The sequence below is a fragment of the Rhinoderma darwinii genome, chromosome 2 (genome assembly GCF_050947455.1).
Source record: "Rhinoderma darwinii isolate aRhiDar2 chromosome 2, aRhiDar2.hap1, whole genome shotgun sequence".
Classification (NCBI taxonomy): Eukaryota; Metazoa; Chordata; class Amphibia; order Anura; family Rhinodermatidae; genus Rhinoderma; species Rhinoderma darwinii.
In genome coordinates, this window is record NC_134688.1 from 278509422 (window position 1) to 278531807 (window position 22386).

The 22386-nt window shown below is 43.9% G+C and overlaps 1 protein-coding gene across 3 annotated transcripts in view; it reads right to left on the reverse strand.

Annotated features, from left to right (window-relative positions):
- XKR8 (XK related 8) overlaps positions 1 to 18945 on the reverse strand; it is a 41159-nt gene extending 22214 nt beyond the window's left edge. Inside the window, exons 1-2 of one of the 3 annotated variants that reach the window (XM_075853309.1) lie at positions 18032 to 18944; positions 7099 to 7292 (exon numbers count right to left, since the gene is read on the reverse strand). In XM_075853309.1, the coding sequence (XP_075709424.1) occupies positions 7099 to 7292; positions 18032 to 18795 (958 nt within the window). In that variant the 5' untranslated portion in view covers positions 18796 to 18944. Of the gene's footprint in view, positions 1 to 7098; positions 7293 to 18031 lie in introns of all 3 variants that reach the window. The other 2 variants (XM_075853308.1, XM_075853310.1) reach the window with 2 other exon arrangements.
- Positions 18946 to 22386: the final 3441 nt, after the last annotated feature.

Below are 22386 nucleotides of genomic sequence, written 5' to 3' on the forward strand. Positions count from 1 at the left end.
ATTGTATATCGTCTACCACCTAGACAATGTTGGCTTGGCAAGTATTCTCCGTAAATTATAACAAATAAACAAGATTGATCCGGAGTATATTTATAAAAAATAACTTTTACTTAAATTTCTTAAAACATAAGCATTTTTGCGACATGTGCGCATAAATTCAATTCATTTGTCACAGTTGTATGCGATTTTTCTGTTTTTTTCAGTATGCATATACAACAATGTTAAAGACAGAAAAAATAGTCCACCTTTTAGGGTTTTCTAATCCATATAGTTTCAATGATTTGTTAATTTCAGAGGTTCTCTCATAAGCACTTAGATGCTCTGTTTGTCATATAGGATATACAGGAGACATAAGATTTTTCGGGCAGTTGCCCTCCTACCCCTTTGTTTGTGGGATGATGGTGTTCCTTTCAGGAGTTGTCTGTAAAATCCTGGATTTAGTTAGACCTCTGAAGAAAGATAATTTTTCTCCCAATTTCTCTCCCAACGCGTTTCCTCTGACCCATTGATTCATCAGGGGAGATAGGTCATGAATGCTGCTTTGTCCTATTCCTTGGGAAGCTGCATGAAAATTAGATGTAGCTGTCTTGTACAAAGTATAGTTTGCTGTCAGCAAAACATGCTTGCAGTGGCAAGAGAATGGCCTCTCGGTTTGGAGGCAGAGTATCGGCGTCTGGTCCTGACGCCTGCTGTCACTACACTAAAGGATTCCCTGCCTCTTTTTATATAATCCATTTCCCTCCCACCCATACACACCTCCCAGGTGTGACACACCTCCCCAGTGACGTGTTTAGAAGAGGTAGGGGGGGGGTGTGTACTGAAGGGGGCGGGGACCCGCAGCGCCGCCGCCGCCGACACAAGGGAAGATTTCCCTGTGTCTGAGGTGACACAAGCACGCTGCAGGCCTCCGTCCTATGTCCCCAGATCGTGCTCCCTAGACATCTCCTAGTGGAGGAGATGTACAGTAAGCGTCTGCATACAGCGATGGATATCATCGCTGCCTGCAGACGCGTAGTCAGGGGAACGGAGATAACTCCGCCCCCCATGGTGACGTCGCGGCCAGGGGTAGGTCGCGACGTAACCCAGGAGACCGATCAGCTGTGCAGCACCAGGCGTCTAAAATAGACGCCACTGGTCTGCACAGGGATCGGTATATACAGGCAGAGAAACTCTGCCTGCATAGGGGATGCGCGATCTAAGGGCAATGAGGGGTGTATGGTAGGTGGGGACCTTGTAATAGGACGGCTGAGTGTGGGGATTTGAATATTAAGACAGATCCAAGATTATGGCTTCCGTCTCTCCCTAAGCACTACAGACCATTCTAAAGTGTTATGGAAAAGAGATGTTTTTTTGTACAAGGGAAAACAATAATCATAACTCAATGGTTTATCAAATAGAGGATATTGTCTGGCTAAGTTTTTGGTTTAAAACTATTCATTTCCATAGTACGTTATTTAAACACTAGAGCAAGCAAAGGCTACAGAACTGCAGAATATTCACACCATTAATGTTGTTATTTTCTTGTATAAATATATGTATTCTTATACCCTTAAAGAGGCTCTGTCACCAGATTTTGCAACCCCTATCTGCTATTGCAGCAGATAGGCGCTGCAATGTAGATTACAGTAACGTTTTTATTTTTAAAAAACGAGCATTTTTGGCCAAGTTATGACCATTTTTGTAGTTATGCAAATGAGGCTTGCAAAAGTCCAAGTGGGTGTGTTTAAAAGTAAAAGTCCAAGTGGGCGTGTATTATGTGCGTACATCGGGGCGTTTTTAATACTTTTACTTGCTGGGCGCTCTGAAGAGAAGTATCATCCACTTCTCTTCACAACGCCCAGCTTCTGGCAGTGCAGATCTGTGACGTCACTCACAGGTCCTGCATCGTGTCGGCCACATCGGCACCAGAGGCTTCAGTTGATTCTGCAGCAGCATTGGCGTTAGCAGGTAAGTCGATGTAGCTACTTACCTGCAAACGCTGATGCTGCTGCAGAATCAACTGTAGCCTCTGGTGCCGATGTGGCCGACACGATGCAGGACCTGTGAGTGACGTCACAGATCTGCACTGCCAGAAGCTGGGCGTTCTGAAGAGAAGTGGATGATACTTCTCTTCAGAGCGCCCAGCTAGTAAAAGTAGTAAAAACGCCCCGATGTACGCACATAATACACACCCACTTGGACTTTTACTTTTAAACACACCCACTTGGACTTTTGCAAGCCTCATTTGCATAACTACAAAAATGGTCATAACTTGGCCAAAAATGCTCGTTTTTTAAAAATAAAAACGTTACTGTAATCTACATTGCAGCGCCTATCTGCTGCAATAGCAGATAGGGGTTGCAAAATCTGGTGACAGAGCCTCTTTAAGGTTATATATGTTATTACTTCCGATAGAGGAGTCGTTTATAGGTTCTAGTCAGCGAGAAAGAAGTGAACTAAAGTGAAGGTGCAAGTTGTTTGCACCCCCAATTTAATTTAAATGTTTTCAAAGTATTTAGTGTTTTATTTTTACTTTTTTTTTTTTTTTCCTTATTTTTGATTGTTTTGATTTTTTTAGATTTTTTATTGGAATGGAGGAGTCAAGTGTTATCCCATTTAGACAGAAAAAATGAGTGGCTGGGACATGTATGTATAAGAGTGGACTCAGATGAAGCATCCGAAATCCAACTGTTCATTGAGCCCATTTGGTGCAGTTGATCTCATTTTAAAAATCCACTTGGACTCTCTCTGCAATAGGATTCTATCTAGATCTCCCCCTCTCACCGCGGGTTGTAGACACTCAAGTGTCGTAAATCGTAGACATTCTGGGTCCCCTTTATGTTTTAGATGTACATGCCGGGAGACCGGTTTATCTCTGTCATGCAGGATATCCCCTACATGTTCGAGTACCCTTTTTCTAAGCTCCCTAATTGTTTTTCCAATGTAGTCTAAGGGACATGGACAGGTAATTTTACAAACAACATTTTTGGTGCTGCAGTTTGAGAAACTTTTTATGGGATAACAAATTCCTGTATGGGCACTCTGATTAATTTTAGTTGTTTGTATATAGGTGCATGCTTTACAGTGTCCACATTTGAAGCATCCGTCAATCTTTCTGTTCAGCCAACATCCTCTCTTCTTTTTGGTGTTTAAGTGACTATGGGTAACTTGGTCACCTATACTCCTCCCCTTCCTGTAGGTAATCTGTGCTCTTGGAGTTATGGTTTCTCTTATGTCAGTGTCCATACCGAGGATTTTCCAATGCTTGTCGAGTATGCCCTTAATCATGTGATCTGCTAGGTCATAAGTCCCAATTAGTCTTATCGGTTGCTTTGAGAATTCTTTCTTTTTAGGGGTCAGTAGTTCTTCTCTATTCTGAGAGTGTGCATATTTGTATGACTCTTAAGACCGTAGATGGATAGCCCCTCTCGATAAATCGTGTTTCCAAATCTCTTGCCTGTTTTCTGAAATCCCGTATATCTGAGCAGTTTCTTCTTAAGCGGAGGTATTGCCCCTTTGGTATACCTTTCTTTAATGGATATGGGTGATGACTCTCCCACCTCAGAAGGCTATTCGTGGCAGTTGGTTTTCTGTAGATTGACGTTTTAAGTTTACCATCCTCTTCAATAGATGTAAGTACATCAAGGAAAGGGAGCTTTTTTGGGTGAGTTTCAAATGTGAATCTCATACCTATGTCGTTTTGATTTAACCGTTCGACAAACCCTTCAAATGTTTTCAAGGGTTCTGTCCACAACACGAAAATGTTGTCGATATAACGCGCCCACATTGAAGCTGGTAGATTTGTTATGAGTCGTTCATCAGTAAAGACCATAGTTTCTTCCCACCAGCCCAGAAATAGGTTTGCATACGTGGGGGCACATGAGTTACCCATGGCCGTACCTCTGAGCTGGTGGTACATACGCCCATTAAACAAAAAGTAATTTTTAGTTAAAACAAATTCCAGCAGCTTCAACATGAGCGCGCTATGGTCCCTAAAGTGTGTCCCCCTTGTGTCTAGAAAGTGTCGTACTGCCTCAAGTCCTTTTTCGTGAGGAATAGAGGAATATAGAGCCTCTACGTCTATACTACACAAGATTGTACCTTTTTCGATGGGTAAATCGTCAATTTTAGACAGTAGATCCATCGTATCTCTCGCGTAGGAGGGTAAGGTCTCTACAAAAGATCTTAAACTTATCAACGTAGATCCCCACATTCTGTGTCAATCCCCCAATGCCAGATACAATAGGGCGCCCTTTCAAAGGGGTTATGCCCTTATGTATCTTGGGGAGAGCATAGAAAGTGGGGATCTTCGGTTTGTTGATGATCATGAATTTGTACTCGTGTTCGTCGATGAGGTTGTTACTTTTGGCGTCATTGAGTATTTTAATTAGATCTTTTTTAAATTTGGTAGTAGGGTCTTCCGTGAGAATTTTGTAACTCCCAGGATCACTGAGGATGTTGTTGCACATCTCTATATATTTCTCCCTTTCCAAAATGACGACATTTCCCCCCTTGTCGGAGGCTTTGATCACAATATTCTCATCCTTTTCCAGAGAGATTAATGCTTGGTTTTCATTTCTTGTCAGATTCGTTAATTTTTTGTGTACATTAATTTTCATGAGGTCATTGATGACCATTTCTTGAAATACATCTATAACCGAGGTCTCCCCGATAGGAGGCATCTTTTGACTCTTTAGTTTACAAGATGTGAAAGGACCTGTTCCTCTGTGTTTTTCGTTTACAGACAGTAATTCCGCCAGATCTCGTGCATGTGGGAGTTCTTGCAGCGTAATTCCCAATTCTTGACACTCTTTTTTATCTTTCATCCTATGGAATTTATGCCATCTTAGTTTCCTTGTAAATAAGTGAATGTCTTTGATCCAGTTGAAGACATCGAAACTGGTAGTTGGTACATAAGACAGGTGCTGCACAGCTGATCGGTCTCCTGGGTTACGTCGCGACCTACCCCTGGCCGCGACGTCACCATGGGGGGCGGAGTTATCTCCGTTCCCCTGACTACGCGTCTGCAGGCAGCGATGATATCCATCGCTGTATGCAGACGCTTACTGTACATCTCCTCCACTAGGAGATGTCTAGGGAGCACGATCTGGGGACATAGGACGGAGGCCTGCGGCGTGCTTGTGTCACCTCAGACACAGGGAAATCTTCCCTTGTGTCGGCGGCGGCGGCGCTGCGGGTCCCCGCCCCCTTCAGTACACACCCCCCCCCCCCCTACCTCTTCTAAACACGTCACTGGGGAGGTGTGTCACACCTGGGAGGTGTGTATGGGTGGGAGGGAAATGGATTATATAAAAAGAGGCAGGGAATCCTTTAGTGTAGTGACAGCAGGCGTCAGGACCAGACGCCGATACTCTGCCTCCAAACCGAGAGGCCATTCTCTTGCCACTGCAAGCATGTTTTGCTGACAGCAAACTATACTTTGTACAAGACAGCTACATCTAATTTTCATGCAGCTTCCCAAGGAATAGGACAAAGCAGCATTCATGACCTATCTCCCCTGATGAATCAATGGGTCAGAGGAAACGCGTTGGGAGAGAAATTGGGAGAAAAATTATCTTACTTCAGAGGTCTAACTAAATCCAGGATTTTACAGACAACTCCTGAAAGGAACACCATCATCCCACAAACAAAGGGGTAGGAGGGCAACTGCCCGAAAAATCTTATGTCTCCTGTATATCCTATATGACAAACAGAGCATCTAAGTGCTTATGAGAGAACCTCTGAAATTAACAAATCATTGAAACTATATGGATTAGGAAACCCTAAAAGGTGGACTATTTTTGCTGTCTTTAACATTGTTGTATATGCATACTGAAAAAAACAGAAAAATCGCATACAACTGTGACAAATGAATTGAATTTATGCGCACATGTCGCAAAAATGCTTATGTTTTAAGAAATTTAAGTAAAAGTTATTTTTTATAAATATACTCCGGATCAATCTTGTTTATTTTTCATAAAATATCTGAGTCAGAGCTCTGTTTTTATGATACAGAGCACTTTTTTTTCCAGTTATAAAAACAATAAGTGCTTTTCCAGAGATTTTCATGTTAGGCCCCTTGCACACTCACGTGCTTTTGCGGCCATAATTCCCCCGAAAAGCCACAGGAGAATTGCGTCCCCATTCATTTCTATGGGCCCATGCACACGACCGTGGTTTCCACGGTCTCTGCATGGCCCAGGAGCCTGGACCGCAGAAAGAACGGACATGTCTTATTACGGCCATGTTCTGCGGTCCAGGCTCATAGAAGATAATAGACACTGCCATCTGTACGGCCCACGATTCGCGGGCGGCTCGCGGGTGACACTCCGCGGCCGGCCGGCCCGAAAATAACAGCCGTGCACGTGGCTACGGTTGTGTGCATGAGGCCTTACTCTTTTGAAGGAAGGAAATGGCACATTTTTTATTTTTAAATTGTTTCGAAATCCCATCAAGTAGCGAATAAAAAAATGTTTCCCAGGGCATTGCTATGGACCACGATCTGAGTCTGTGTAACCCAAGCAGAAATGTAATCTGCCTTCATTTTGCACACCGTTCATACACCCAATGCCTGATAACTTGTTGCCATGATCGAATGGATTACATGTGAATGACCAGCACAACAGTCACACGTTCTCTTTGGACTTTATATCTTTGATAAATTATTGGGTGTGTATTCTGAAACTGGGAGCCAAAAATAATACTAACCCTGTACTTTTTTTTTTTTTTTTTTTATTATTGCATAGGTTAGATAATCAACTGCTAGATGTCACAACCTGTCCATGGAAAAAAATAGTTTAAAGTTTGGAGGTATTGCCCTCTGTTGGGTTTGCTCCATATATACAAATTTTTCAGCAGTTAGCCAATGGGGTGGGGCTAGATTCCTTGCCTCTGATGCCGGCCAATCAGTGTGAGGCAGCTTGAGGGCAGTTCACACTCTGTTGCTTAACTGCAGAAAATTAACATTTATGGAGCCAACAACTGTGGGCCGTATCTCTGGAATGGGGGGGTCCAGTGGAGGGGAAAAAAAACCACTGGAATCATTGAGATAGCGCTATTTAGGTCATTGAACCAGTTCAACATATGACATGGGAGGGACTTTTGACTGTATGTACTCACATTGAAAAGTCTCTATGGCTTCTCTTTGTATGATTATATAGAGCACAAGGATGAGCTGAGGAGTGTTCTCTAGGAAAGTTTCCACAAGTCGCATCATGCTGATGTCATGGGTGAGGAAGTAAGCGTAATCTTTGAACAGGTCATCCTCCGGGTTTCTGTACGCAGCGAGACCCACTTCTAATGAATGCACACACCTGTAGGAACATGGCATATGGTTAATAAAAATTGAAAATGCACGTTTAAGGCTCTAGTAACTAAAACCAATTTAACATATATCTACAATGAGAATTACAAAGCGAATCGGTCAACTGAATATGCTGCCCTAGTTAAGGGTAGCATTTTACAGGGACAGGTCAATCCTCTTATTAGCCAAAACGGCACAAAAAATATTGTGATAAACTAAGAGCGATCAAAGTATACACCGGACTCAGTTTTGAGTCTGCACTTACAGTGAAGGAAATAAGTATTTGATCCCTTGCTAATTTTGTAAGTTTGCCCACTGTCAAAGACATGAACAGTCTAGAATTTTTAGGCTAGGTTAATTTTACCAGTGAGAGATAGATTATATATTTTTTTAAAAACTGAAAATCACAGTCAAAATTATATATATTTATTTGCATTGTGCACAGAGAAATAAGTATTTGATCCCTTTGGCAAACAAGACTTAATACTTGGTGGCAAAACCCTTGTTGGCAAGCACAGCAGTCAGACGTTTTTTGTAGTTGATGATGAGGTTTGCACACATGTTAGATGGAATTTTGGCCCACTCCTCTTTGCAGATCATCTGTAAATCATTAAGATTTCGAGGCTGTCGCTTGGCAACTCGGATCTTCAGCTCCCTCCATACGTTTTCTATGGGATTAAGGTCTGGAGACTGGTTAGACCACTCCATGACCTTAATGTGCTTCTTTTTGAGCCACTCCTTTGTTGCCTTGGCTGTATGTTTCAGGTCATTGTCGTGCTGGAAGACCCAGCCACGAGCCATTTTTAATGTCCTGGTGGAGGGAAGGAGGTTGTCACTCAGGATTTGACGGTACATGGCTCCATCCATTCTCCCATTGATGCGGTGAAGTAGTCCTGTGCCCTTAGCAGAGAAACACCCCCAAAACATAATGTTTCCACCTCCATGCTTGACAGTCGGGATGGTGTTCTTTGGGTCATAGGCAGCATTTCTCTTCCTCCAAACACGGCGAGTTGAGTTAATGCCAAAGAGCTCATTTTTAGTCTCATCTGACCACAGCACCTTCTCCCAATCACTCTCAGTATCATCCAGATGTTAATTTGCAAACTTCAGACAGGCCTATACATGTGCCTTCTTGAGCAGGGGGACCTTGCAGGCACTGCAGGATTTTAATCCATTACGGCGTAATGTGTTACCAATGGTTTTCTTGGTGACTGTGGTCCCAGCTGCCTGCTGCCTTGAGATCATTAACAAGTTCTCCCCCGTGTAGTTTATGGCTGAGATCTCACCTTCCTCAGGATCAAGGATACCCCACGAGGTGAGATTTTGCATGGAGCCCCAGATCGATGTCGATTGACAGTCATTTTGTATGTCTTCCATTTTCTTACTATTGCACCAACAGTTGTCTCCTTCTCACCCAGCGTCTCACTTATGGTTTTGTAGCCCATTCCAGCCTTGTGCAGGTCTATGATCTTGTCCCTGACATCCTTAGAAAGCTCTTTGGTCTTGCCCATGTTGTAAAGTCAGACTGATTAATTGAGTCTGTGGACAGGAGTCTTTTATACAGGTGACCATGTAAGACAGCTGTCTTTAATGCAGGCACCAAGTTGATTTGGAGCGTGTAACTGGTCTGGAGGAGGCTGAACTCTTAATGGTTGGTAGGGGATCAAATACTTATTTCTCTGTGCACAATGCAAATAAATATATATAATTTTGACTGTGATTTTCTTTTTTTTTTTTTTTTATATATAATCAATCCCTCACTGGTAAAATTAACCTAGCCTAAAAATTCTAGACTGTTCATGTCTTTGACAGTGGGCAAACTTACAAAATCAGCAAGGGATCAAATACTTATTTCCTTCACTGTATGAGGAGAGCGACACCTGCCTCGCTGTGAGGAGGGTGGGGGATCGCTCTACTCATTACTAGTAGTCCAGTTTATTCTTTGATTGCTCCTGTTTTGGCTAATAAGGTGACAGACCTGTCCCCGTAATACGCTGCTTATTCAGCCAAAGATCAGCTTTAACCTGTTGTGACAATAAATGTTAATCTCTAGCATTGTCCGTGATGCTGCTGTCCGCTGAACATTAATGTTTCAAACAGAAGAGTACTACATATGGGAAGTGTGCTCATGTGGCCTTCCTGATAAACAGCATGACTGTATCCTCTGAATAATCTATCCGGTTCAGAACTACAGAAAGAATGCACTTTCCAGGAAATGTACGTTAACACGGTGGCTCAGTGGTTAGCTCTGTTGCCTCGCAGCGCTGGGTTTGAATCCAACCAAGGACCATATCAGTATGACGTTTGTATGTTTTCTCCCTGTGTTAGGCCTCATGCACACGATCGTATTTCTGTCCACCCGTAAATACTGGCGTAAATACAGGTCCTTGGTCACACGTATTCGACCAGTATTCCACCCGTATTTACAGGCAGGTTTCCGCTGCAAAATTACACTGCAGTAATTGGCAGCCCTTCTCTCTATCAGTGCAGGATAGAGAGAAGGGACAGCCCTCTCCGAGGTAAAAGTAATTCATACTTACCCGGCCGTTGTCTTGGTGACGCGTCCCTCTCTCGACATCCAGTCCGACGTGGCAGTCCATGTGACCGCTGCAGCCAGTGATTGGCTGCAGCGGTAACATGGGCTGTAACGTCATCCCAGGAGGCCGGACTGGAGGAAGAAGCAGGGAGTTCTGGGTAAGTTTTTTTTTTTTTTTTTTTTTTTTTTTTTACACAGCTTTATCTATATTGTGATCAGTAGCCACTGTCCCTGGTGCTGAAAGAGTTACTGCCGATCGTTTAACTCTTTCAGCACCATGGACAGTGACTATACACTGACGTCGCCTAGCAACGCTCCCGGAATTACGGGAGCCCCATAGACTTCTATGGGCCTGCCTGTGCCGTAATTACGGCTTAAAATAGGACATGTTCTATATTTTTCAACGGCACGGGCACCTTCCCGTAAGCATACGGGGAGGTACCTGTGGCCAATAGAAGTCTATGCGCCCGTAATTACGGGCGTTTTTACATTCGTGTGCATGGGGCCTTAATGTGAGTTTTCTCCGTATACTCCAGTTTCCTGCCACACTCAAAAGATGTACGCACAAGGAATTTATATTGTGAGCCCCACTGGAGCCAGTGAGGATGACTTCTGTACAGGGCTGCAGAATATGTTGGCACTATAAAAACAAATACATTTACCCCCCTTTACCTGACTGCAACTGGTGCCGAGAGGAACTAAAGTGCTAACGTTTCCTTCCCCCATTAACATGCATGTTTGACTTGGACAATATTGTATGAATAGCAGATAATATGGATTAGGGATGTAATCGTAACATACATATATTACAGGGGAAATCTAGCTAAAATGATCTTCTGATATGTCATAGTGAGAAGATCACGTTGGTGAAGTCTGATCACCACTGATTTTCCAAAATGACAGGACTATATACGGGTTTAAACCCCTTTGACGTTACTGAGATTTCTGAGGAGATTTAGCAATAATGTCAATATACAAGTTGGTGAAAAAGGAGACAAACGCGTCATGATACATTTTGCACAACTTGCTAGGCAACTTGACCCCCCCAGACGAAGGCATTAGCGCTGAAACGCGTGTTGGGGCGGACGTTAGCTGTGTACTCTCTTGCATCTATTATGGGTATGTTATATCCCCTTGATATGCTTCAGCATTTCTTTGTGTAATTTCTCTCCTTGGTTTATATTGAGCCAATACATGTTCAAATACGGTATATCTCTTGTAATTATATAGCAAGTTTTTGCACTTCTATATGGTCCCTTTACTTTAGTCTATATAAGCCTTTTGGAAGGTAAGTCACTGGCACAATTTTGTACTCTGTGTATTTGCGAGATACACAGCGTATTGTCCTTTTTCTGTTGGTTCATGGATTCCTAATTTTATCTATTGTCTTATGTAATTCAATAAAGATTTTTTCAATTTTTTTCTTTGCATACTTACTTGTCTTTATAGGTTATATATAACCAGCTAGCCATGTTACACACTTTCGTCTCCCTTATGCCATCTGGCTGGCATACATAACCAATATCCAATAACCAAAATGTTGCATGTCTTATAATTTTTATGCATTTTACAACACCTCTTAGACTTTTTCCTAGACAATTGAGGTATGTATAAAATGTGTCTAAAACACAAATTTAGTGCATGTATACAGTGTTCCAAATTATTATGCACATTGGATTTAAGTGTCATAAACATTTAATTATTAGTTTTTCAATTAAACTCATGGTTGGTATTGTTTCTTAGGGCTGTTTGGATCATTGTAATCAATCTCAGACACCTGTGATAAATAGTTTGGCAGGTGTGCCCAATCAAAGGAAAACTACTTAAGAAGGACGTTCCACATTATTAAGCAGGCCACAGGTTTCAAGCAATATGGGAAAGAAAAAGGATCTCTCTGCTGCCGAAAAGCGTGAAATAGTGCAATACCTTGTGGAAGGTATGAAAACATTGGATATTTCCAGAAAACTTAAGCGTGATCATCGAACTGTGAAAAGATTTGTGGCTGATTCAGAGCACAGACGGGATCGTACAGAGAAAGGCATAATGAAAAAGGTTTCTGCCAGACAAATTAATAGGATTAGGAGAGCAGTGGCTCAAATGCCATTGCAAAGCAGCAAACAGGTATTTGAAGCCGCTAGTGCCTCTGGAGTCCCGCGAACCTCAAGGTGTAGGATCCTCCAGAGGTTTGCAAGTGTGCATAAAGCTATTATTCGGCCACCCCTAAACAATGCTCACAAGCAGAAACGGTTGCAGTGGGCTCAAAAATACATATAATACAAGACTAATTTTCAAACCGTGTTGTTTACTGATGAGTGCCGTGCAACCCTAGATGGTCCAGATGGATGGTTGGTGAATGGCCACCATGTCCCAACAAGGCTGCGACGTCAGCAAGGAGGTGGCGGTGTAATGTTTTGAAATGGAATCATGGGGAGATAGCTGGTAGGCCCCTTTAGGGTCCATGACGGTGTGAAAATGACCTCTGCAAAGTACGTAGAGTTTATGACTGACCACTTTCTTCCGTGGTACAAAAAGAACCGTGCCTTCCGTAGCAAAATTATCTTCATGCATGACAATGCACCATCTCATGCTGCAAAGAATACCTCTGTGTCATTGGCTGCTATGGGCACAAAAGGAGAGAAACTCATGGTGTGGCCCCCATGTTCCCCTGACCTCAACCCTATTGAGAACCTTTGGAGCATCCTCAAGCAAAATATCTATGAGGGTGGGAGGCAGTTCACATCAAAACAGAAGCTCTGGGAGGCTATTCCGACATCCTGCAAAGATATTCAAGAAGAAACGGTCCAAATACTCACAAATTCAATGGATGCAAGAATTGTGAAGGTGATATCAAAGAAGGGGTCCTATGTTAACATGTAACTTGGCCTGTTAAGTTTTTTTTTATTGAAAGAGCTTTTGATTTCTGTAAATATGACCTCCTGATGCTGCAAATTCAACAAATTACCATTTAAGTTCTCTTTACAACCTTTAAAATGTTTTGATCTCTGTTGTGCATAATAATATGAAACAGTGCATTTTGAGTTTTTTACTTCTAAAAAAAAAAATCTGTTATCATTAGGAGATTTGTTCAATAAAATTTGCATTATACTCCAACGGTTGATGGCTTGAAGATTATACTGACTGTCATTTGCATCGACTATTTAGGAAAATCAGCGAAAAATAACATTTGCATAATAATTTGGAACACGGTGTATTCTGATTTTTTGCTTAGTAAATCTCCCTCAACATTCAAAGCAAAGTGCCACGGATTTGATAAACCCTTAGAGCTTCTTCACCCAGCGGTCATACTTCAACGAGCAAAAACCATGCAACATTTTCTTATCTAGCACAACAGGGTTTACATTTTCCAGTGGATGTCAAAAGATTTACATAAAAAGAGGAGCTTCAGTAGCAGTATGTGTGATAGTACATGGAGTCTTGCTTCCTAGACACCTCAAAACAACATTGCATGTCATGAAACTCGTCTCAATAAAGCGGGCCAAAACACTCCTCCAATATACAGCTGGATCGCTGCAAAACCACAACCATACAGGAGAGCGGCATTCAACCACAGCGTAAACATGAAGACGTTACAGAGCTTCAAGCAAAAGTCCCGAGAACCATTTCGCACATCCAATGTATCTCCTTCCAGCTTCATTCGGGGCTAATAAGACAGATGGGTATGTTCACACAAGTATTTTGGCGGTTTTTGACGCGGGAACCGTGTCAGAATCCACACCCAAAATCACCTCCCATTGATTTCAATGGGAGGCAGAGAAAGTGGTTTTCGCTGCGTTTTTTTTGCCCGCGGCGCTCACTGGCCGCAGCCAAAATACACCCAGTGAAAAAAAACGCTGCAAACCTTGCAGGCAGGTCAAAAGTTTTTTTCACCTGCAAAAATAACTCTGAACAGGGCCTTAGGCTATGTTCACATGGGTCTGATACGCTGCGCAAAAGTCTGCAGTTTATCCAACCAGGAACCTGCAGGGAATTCCGAGCAAAACTCTGCACACAAATTTAGTGCAGATGTCTGCTGCGAATAGCAGGGGCAAAAACAAAAGGTCTATACTCACTTCCTGCAGCGTTGCCATAGTGACACTTCCTTGCTTTTTACGTCTAACCTCTGTGCAGCCGGTCGCCTGTGACTGTCTGCGGCAGTCACATGGGACGCAGCACAATCACTGGAGGCTGACAGAACAGCCGAGAGGACAAGGAGGCATCGCTATGGCAACGCCACAGGAGGCGAGTATGCATTTTCTTTCTTTTGTAAACAGGAATTTGTTTTGGTTTTTTCCCTAACTGCGATTTTTGCTTCAGAGTTGCAACAAAAATCGCAACATTTGCAATTTGTTGCAGATTTTCACTTCAAAGGGGAAAATACACAACAAAAATGCAACGCTTCTGCGGTATCAAAAATCTGCACCACACAGCAATTTTCTGTGTTTTTTGCCGCAGCATATGGAGAGTTGTTCAAATCTCATCCACTTTGCTGCTACTGTAATACGCTGTTTAATTTGCTGTCCGCAAATCAAGATGGAAAATTCGCAGTAAATGCACTATATGTGGAACTAGCCTTATTCTATGCTAGTTGTCTTTGGTATGTTTTTGTAGGTATACATTGCAAGTGTGCCTGTGCATGCCGGATGATAATCCATATCGGTAACTGTAGAGTTGTGTAGAATTAACATTACAATGGAATAGAGACTTTGGGGCCAAGGCATTAGTGTAGATAAAGGGTTTAATATAGTGAGATACTGTAGTGGGGTTTAGGGTATGTTCACATTAGGGCTGGGCAATTATGAGCTAAATCAAATTCATGATTAATTGAACATGTAACCTCGATTACGATTATTTAGGCCACACCTCTTGTTCCATGCCATGCCCCCTATTTGCATGCTGCGCCATTGAATTAATATTTATCTCCTGAGCCTGCTGTATACTATTGTATATAATATACCCCCTGACACTGCCCCCACACAGTATAATGCCCCTATATCTGCCCTCCACATAGTATAATGCCCTCAAAGCTACCCCCACATAGTATAATGCCTCCAAAGCTGCCCCCACATAGTATAATGCCCTTCATAACTGCCCTCCACACAGTATAATGCCCCACATAACTGCCCTCCACACAGTATAATGCCCCCGTAGCTGCCCTCCATACAGTATAATGCCCCTATAACTGACTTCCACGCAGTACCTATAGCTGCCTTCACAGTATAATGCTCCCATATATGCACCCCATACAGTATAAAGTCCCCCATAGCTGCCCTCACGCTGTATAATGCCCTCACAGCTGCCCCCAATAGTGCCTGATAAAAATAATAATATACATACTCGTCTAACCCAGTTTTAATGACGAGTGGAGGAGATCCCTATAGTCTGCGGCACTGCACAGACAGGCACGATGACATCACTGGCTCACGTCCAGTGATAAATAGTGAATGGTAGAGCAGGGACCTTTCAATCCCCTGCTCTACCATTGGATTCAAATGTATCTGCGTCCTGAAGATGCAGATACAGTTTAAAACCGGGAAATAATAATTGATAAACAAAATTCGCAAGATGACATCTATTAATTGCGCTGAATTTCGATTCTTTTTGGTTTAATTGCCCAGCCCAAGTTCACACAGGGCGGATACGCTGCGTAAAACCACAGTGTATCCGCCCTGGTCCCCGCAGGGAATTCCGGCTTAGAAACCGCACCAAATTGTGGTGCAGTTTTTCGGCCTGAAAGTCTGCTGTAGAAAACACCATGTAATAAAAAAAAAAAAAAGTCTATGCTTACCTGTAGACATGGCGATGCGTCCCTCTGACGTCCTGCAGCCTGGAATGAGGTTTCATCCCATGTGACCGCTGCAGCCTGTGATTGGCTGCACCAGTCACATGGGATGAAACAGCATCCCTGGAGGCCAAGTTGGACACAGGAGCAGAGACCTTTACAGCTGCAAAAGTCAGAACATCTGCTAGTTGTTGTGGGGTTTACCTCCCCCTTGAATTCAATGAGGAAAACAGGCAACAGAAAAGCATTGATTCCGAATAATGAATTGACATGCGGATTAATAAAAACACATAGCAGGTCAATTTATTAATGCTGTTTTGGCAGGTTTTTTAGGCAGCGTGTGGATGAGATTTGTTCAAATCTCATCCACTCTGCCTCTACTGTATTACAGCAAGTATTTTCAGAGATTAAATCTGTTGCGAAAAATCCGCAGTATGAACCTGCTACGTGTGAACCCGAGGTCAGGTTGGGGAGTATGGAGCGGGCTCACAGGCTGAGTGTGTCACTTCAGTGTAACGTACGGAATTCCACTCGAGAGCAATCCCGCTCATTTAACCTGTTAGATGCCACAGTCAATAGCAATCACGGCATCTTAGCGTTTAGACGCAGGCCATGCGGCCCCCCCCCCACCTTATATATGTAAAAAAATATATTCCCCGAAACAAAATAATAAAAAAAAAAAAGTTTACATAACTGGTATCGCCGCGTACGTATAAGTCCGAACTATTGCAATATAACATTATTAGACCCGCAAGGTGAACACAGTAAAAAAAAAAAAACGCCAGAATCGCTGGTTTTTGGTCACCTCATCTCCCACAAATAATGGAATAAGGAGTGATCAAAAAGTCTCATGTACCCCAAAATGGTAGAAATAGAAACTACAGCTCGCCTGCAACAAACAAAACCCTCGTACCACTCAATCGACAGAAAAAAAAAAAAAAAAAAGTTATGGCTCTCAGAACATGGCGACAAGAAACAATTTTGTTGCCGTAAGCGTATTGAACCGCAGAATAAAGTTAATATGTTTTTAACGCACAATGAACGCCAAAAAAAAATAATTGAGGAATGGATGTCTTTTTCTAATTCCACCCAACAAAGACATGTTTCCCAGTACATTATATGGTAGAATAAATAATTTACGGAAAAATTACAACTCGACCCGCAAAAAACAAGCCCTCATATGGCTAGGTCAACGGAAAACTAAAAAAAAGTTATGAGTTTTGGAATGTGGGGAGGAAAAAACAAAAATGAAAATCTGAAAAAAAAAAACTGCGGTGGGAAGTCAACCCTATTGACTTTGCTTATAAATTTCTGCTACCAGAAAAACTATAGAGCCCTTTCATTCTGGAAACTAGCGGTAGGATATTACAGACGGATTTCCGGTTTTCACTTCTGGTAAGGGACTGTCCGCAAAGAGCACATAGGCCTCAGATGGCGGTGTGAACAGCTGAACGTATTCTAGGGCTCATGCACGCGGCTGTTATTACAGCTATTTTGTACATAGTGCAGAGCGTTTCTGCCCCTTCATTTTAGCGATCGGTGGGGTCTAAGTGGTCAGATCCTATCTGATCAAAACGTTTGACACATTAAAGTTTTATGAAAGTTTAGTTACACTTTAACTCAATATAAAACTTTTAAGTCAAGGCCCTGTCCACATTTGCACCGGGGGCTCCATTAGGGTCCTCCGTCACAGATCCAGTTAAAAATTCCAGAACATGCTGCACTTTTTCTTCCGGTAAAACGACAGACCGGAAACCCGACGGAACCCATTAAGGTCAAAAGGTTCCGTCAAAGGGTACACAACAATTGGTTAAGGCTCTGTTCACATCTGCGTCAGAGGCTCTATTAGTTGCCTCTGTCTCCGATCCGGTGAAAATGTCATATGACATTACAATTATATCCAACATTAGCGGGATGCTTATTGATTAATAACATTGATGAAACCCGTCATAAGAAACAGAAGGCGAAAAACATTGACATTGAGGTTTTTTCGAAACTACAACGTAGAAAAAAAGTTTTACATAACGAATGACAGATCGCCACAGGAAGAGGAAGTAACATTCAACAGGCGCTGACAAGATGTCACTTCCTGGCTGCTGAGAGGAAGTAGCGGTATGGGAAGGTGGAACATGCAAGTGTTGTTCTGCACTATGAGCCTGGCACTGTGGTGGTGGTGGTACTATTGTGAGGCATTATCCTCAATGCCCAATGGTTACAGTGGCACACAATATCCATATTATTAGCCATGGTAAAGGGGAGTTATTGGAGGCTTCTAGATGGAGGAATCCTGTCCCTCCTATACTCCATCCCTGGGTACTGCCATAGCTAGCTATACATATAAGTATTAGTAGCAAACACACCTGTTTGCGCCAGTTTACTTATAGAGTGACCCCCTGACACGCACTACATAATGCCCAGGACAGAGCAGGCTTACCTGAGCGGGTACCCCAGCTGGAGGACGTGTAGTAGAGTAAAGCATGACGGCCACAATATGATCTTAGAAGTAAAGAAGCGCTTCACGATGAGCTCGTCGTCGCTGCCCGCAGCATTGTAGGTCGTACAGCCGCAGCACAGCGCCGAGCGCTCCTCAACTGTCGGATCTGTCTGTGTGTCCGGCGCAGGAATGTCGCCCGGACATCCAGGATTCGTCGCTAGTTCAACCGGACGAGGTGTCTCTGTGTGTACATTGCTCTGGTCACACACTCCAGGCGCAACTTTCTCTGTTGGCACTGCATCCACGACACTGACAGCTGTGCCCACGCTGGTGACGTGACTGGCATCTTCCGGGTATTTGGCACCATTCTCATTGTGGTGCTTCATATCCCCATTGCTCGTCTCGTTGACGGATGCTTGTAAACGGTAACACTCCACGTAGTCGGTATCACCACAGATCTGTGCCGCCCCTCCTGTAGAATTCTCTTTTCCGTCGCTTCTGCCCTCATTGCTCGGTGCCTTGCTCAGCTCAAGTTCCAAGTCTTGCCGGTCAACCCAAAACCAACCCCAGCTGAGTATCTGCAGCACGGCAGACGACAGGACGTATAGGCCGATGTGCAGTACGGCCCAGCCCGTGTCCCCCGCCTTGTAGTACCACACTGCGCTCCACACATCAGAACCCAAGTCTACTAGGAAGGCGACTGTTCCAAACAGCGCAAATACCAGGTCCAGGAGCCGGTAGCGGGCCGGCAGGCACCCTGGCATCCCGGACAGCCCGCTGCATGAAGGGGGCGCGGTACTGCCAGACCATGGGCGGGAAGTGAGGCCGGTGCAACCTATAGCAACTCTCTTTCTGTTTCTGTCCTGTCACGAAGTTCAGGGCATTACACAACCGTGTATTTCTCTATAGACACCGCGTACCTCCGAAGTGTTCCTCTTTTGGAGGGATAGTTTCTACTTTCAGAGTGGTAACTTGAGGCTCCTGGGCCCCATTGCAAAAATTGTAACAGGACTCTGTCCCCCAACTATAGTACTGTCTCCTCATATGGGGCCCTTCAGGCTCAAGGCCCGGGGTGCAATTGCACCCATTATAGTTACACCCCTGCATACTTTTGGATAAAGTCCCTCTCCCTCTTTTTGACTTGGGAAATAGATTGGTATGAATAAACGTACTATATTGGTCTAGAAACTATCTGTCTGGTCCCTTTCTGTATATTTACCTCCAACTTTTATATTATTTAATCATTTGGTGCAATTTGACCCACAAAAATGTATCTTTTCAGATGACTTTTGAGCTAATATTTAAATGATGAGCTATTCAAACCCATAGGCATGTATGACTAAGGCCTGATTCACACGAACGTGTTAAACGTCCGTGGGCCGGCCGTTGAAACAGCGCCCGTCCCACGTACCTATGTAATTAAATGTGGCCGTTCACACAGACGTTGTTTCAACAGACAGTGTGAAGGGTCCGTGGGAAAATAGGACATGTCCTATCTTTTCACGCGTCACGCATCCCTCCATAGACTCAACTATGGGGGATGCGTGATATCGCGTCCCGCAGCGCTGAGCACGGATGCACCTCGGACGTGAAAAACTGCAGTTTTTCACGTCCGAGATGCGCAGCGCTCGTGTGAATCAGGCCTAAAGCAGATCTTTCACACAATGAGCCAGAAGCGTCCCTCTATGACTGTCCAAGTTTGAAGGTATGGATCCAAAAATAGCATCGCCTCTACTATCACTATCTCATCTTGTATATGATATGCTCATACACGTTTACCCTTCTAAGGGTATGTTCACACGTGCACGTCCGTTACGGCCGAAATGACGGGGCTGTTTTCAGGAGAAAACAGCCCCGTCATTTCAGCCGTAACGGCATGTGCAGGCGCTTGAACGCCGCGTCCATTACGGACGTAACTGGAGCTGGTTTTCCATGGAGTCCATGTAAAACGGCTCCATTTACGTCTGAAGAAGTGACATGACACTTCTTTGACGCGGGCGTCTTTTTTACGCCCCGCCTTTTGACAGCGGGGCGTAAAAAAAATGACCGTCTGAACAGAACATCGTAAGACCCATTCAAATGAATGGGCAGATGTTTGCCGACGCTATTGAGGCGCATTTTCTGACGTAATTCGTGGCTAAAACGCCAGAATTACGTCCGTAAATAGTGTGTGTGAACATACCCTTAGGGTATGTTCACACGGGGGCGTCCGTAACGGCTGAAATTACGGGGATGTTTCAGCCTGAAAACATCCCCGTAATTTCAGCCGTAACGGCATGTGCAGGCGCTTGAACGCCGCGTCCATTACGGACGTAATTGGCGCTGCTATTCATTGGAGTCAATGAATAACGGCTCCAATTACGGCCAAAGAAGTGACAGGTCACTTCTTTGACGCGGGCGTCTATTTACGCGCCGTCATTTGACAGCGGCGCGTAAATTACGCCTCGTGTGAACAGTCAAACGTCTGCCCATTGCTTTCAATGGGCAGATGTTTGTCAGCGCTATTGAGGCGCTATTTTCGGATGTAATTCGGGGCAAAAACGCCCGAATTACGTCCGTAAATAGGCCGTGTGAACATACCCTAATACTTCTACACACTCTGGGCCGTCATCAGGACTTTCCGGGCTCCATTCAGCCAAGTAGTCTAGGCCCTGTTCCTCATTACCACGGGCAGGGGTGAGATGCAAACTGGCAGGGACTCTGTGCAGGTGTATGGTAGAGACCGTATGTTTTCAGGGGCTTTGTCGGGGTAAAGGTAAAAGACTGGATGATAGGGCTATAAGGGGGAGGAGAGTGCTGGGGAATGGAAAGGGGCAGGGTAGAAACACAACTTGACAGGGGCTCTGTGGGGTGAAGGGGGGCAACCTAACAAAAATCATTGCACTTAATCTGCTGCCTGTACAGAGCACAGTCACTCACCATGATATAGTGATGGCTACTGCTTCTGGATCATGCGGGCTCTAAAATCACCCACCGCCACGGCACACCTGGACAAAGTCTCCCCTTCCTTCTCACAAGAGGCACCCACGTCATCTCCATACTTCCCAGACCAGATGCCAAAATTACTTCAGACTTCAAACCAAACCCCTTAACTAACCCCCCCCCCCCCTCCGGAAAAAAAAAAATTCTGACCCCAGACTAGACCCATATGTACTTAACCCTCCTGATTCAGGGACCCTGCTCACCATGTCCTGTGCATGTGTATAAAAGTTGATGCATAAGCAGAAAACGGGCATAAATACATTGATATATTTGACCCAATTTGTCCAGAGGTGCTCCGAACATGAAATGTCAACTGACAGGGCATGTTTTCCACTTCTATTTGTATTATTATGTAACATAATTAAGAAATAGTCCTTACCAATGATGTGTAATATTACATACACATGATGTGAAGTAATATCGTGTCATTTCTATTTTATGTTTGCAGGAGGAAATGTTGCAAGACAAGTTTTTTCTTTTTACCAAGAATTGCTTTCTAATGGAAAGTGAAAGCTCCAGAATATACTAATTGTCACATTACAGGAGAGGCCTACGAGCAACTAGTTCACTATGTGAAATGATAAAAGCCCTCATGGACAGATGTAAACGGATGCAAAATGTCTAGAAACGCCGTGTTTAAGGTACCACGTTTCTAGACATTTTGTATCTGTTCACAACTGTGCTTTCGATGGAATTTCCATCATCCCAATTGAGCAGGTAGCAGCCTCCACACCCAATAATTTTCTTAAACTGACACAGCAAGTGAACTATTGGATCTTTAACCTGTCATGCAGACAACATAATTCCGAGTTCACACGTTGCGTAAATACTGCGTTTTTTCCGCAACATATTTTGTTGCGGAAAATCCGCGGCATAATACAGTAGCAGCAGAGTAGATAGCATTTAAACACATCTCATCCACACGCTGCGTAAATGATAAGGCCCCATGCACACGAACGTGCTTTTGCAGCCACAATTCCCCCGAAAATCTACGGGAGATTTGCAGCCCCATTAATTCCTATGGGGCCATGCACACGACTGTGGTTTCCACGGTCCGTGCATGGCCCAGGAGCCCGGACCGCAGAAAGAACGGGCATGTCTTATTACGGCCGTGTTCATAGCAAATAAGGGCCGTGGCCATGTGCACAGCCCGCGATTTGCGGGAGGCTCGCGGGTGATACTCCGCCCCCGGCCGACCCGAAAATCACGGCCGTGCTCATGCCTACGGTCGTGTGCGTGAGCCCTTAGAGGAAAAAAATGCTCAGAAACTGACCTGCGGTGCGTTTTTTTAAATCTGCAGCATTTCAGTTGTATTTGCTTCTTCGTCCAGGCAGGCCTCCTGGGATGACATTTAATCCCATGTGACCGCTGTA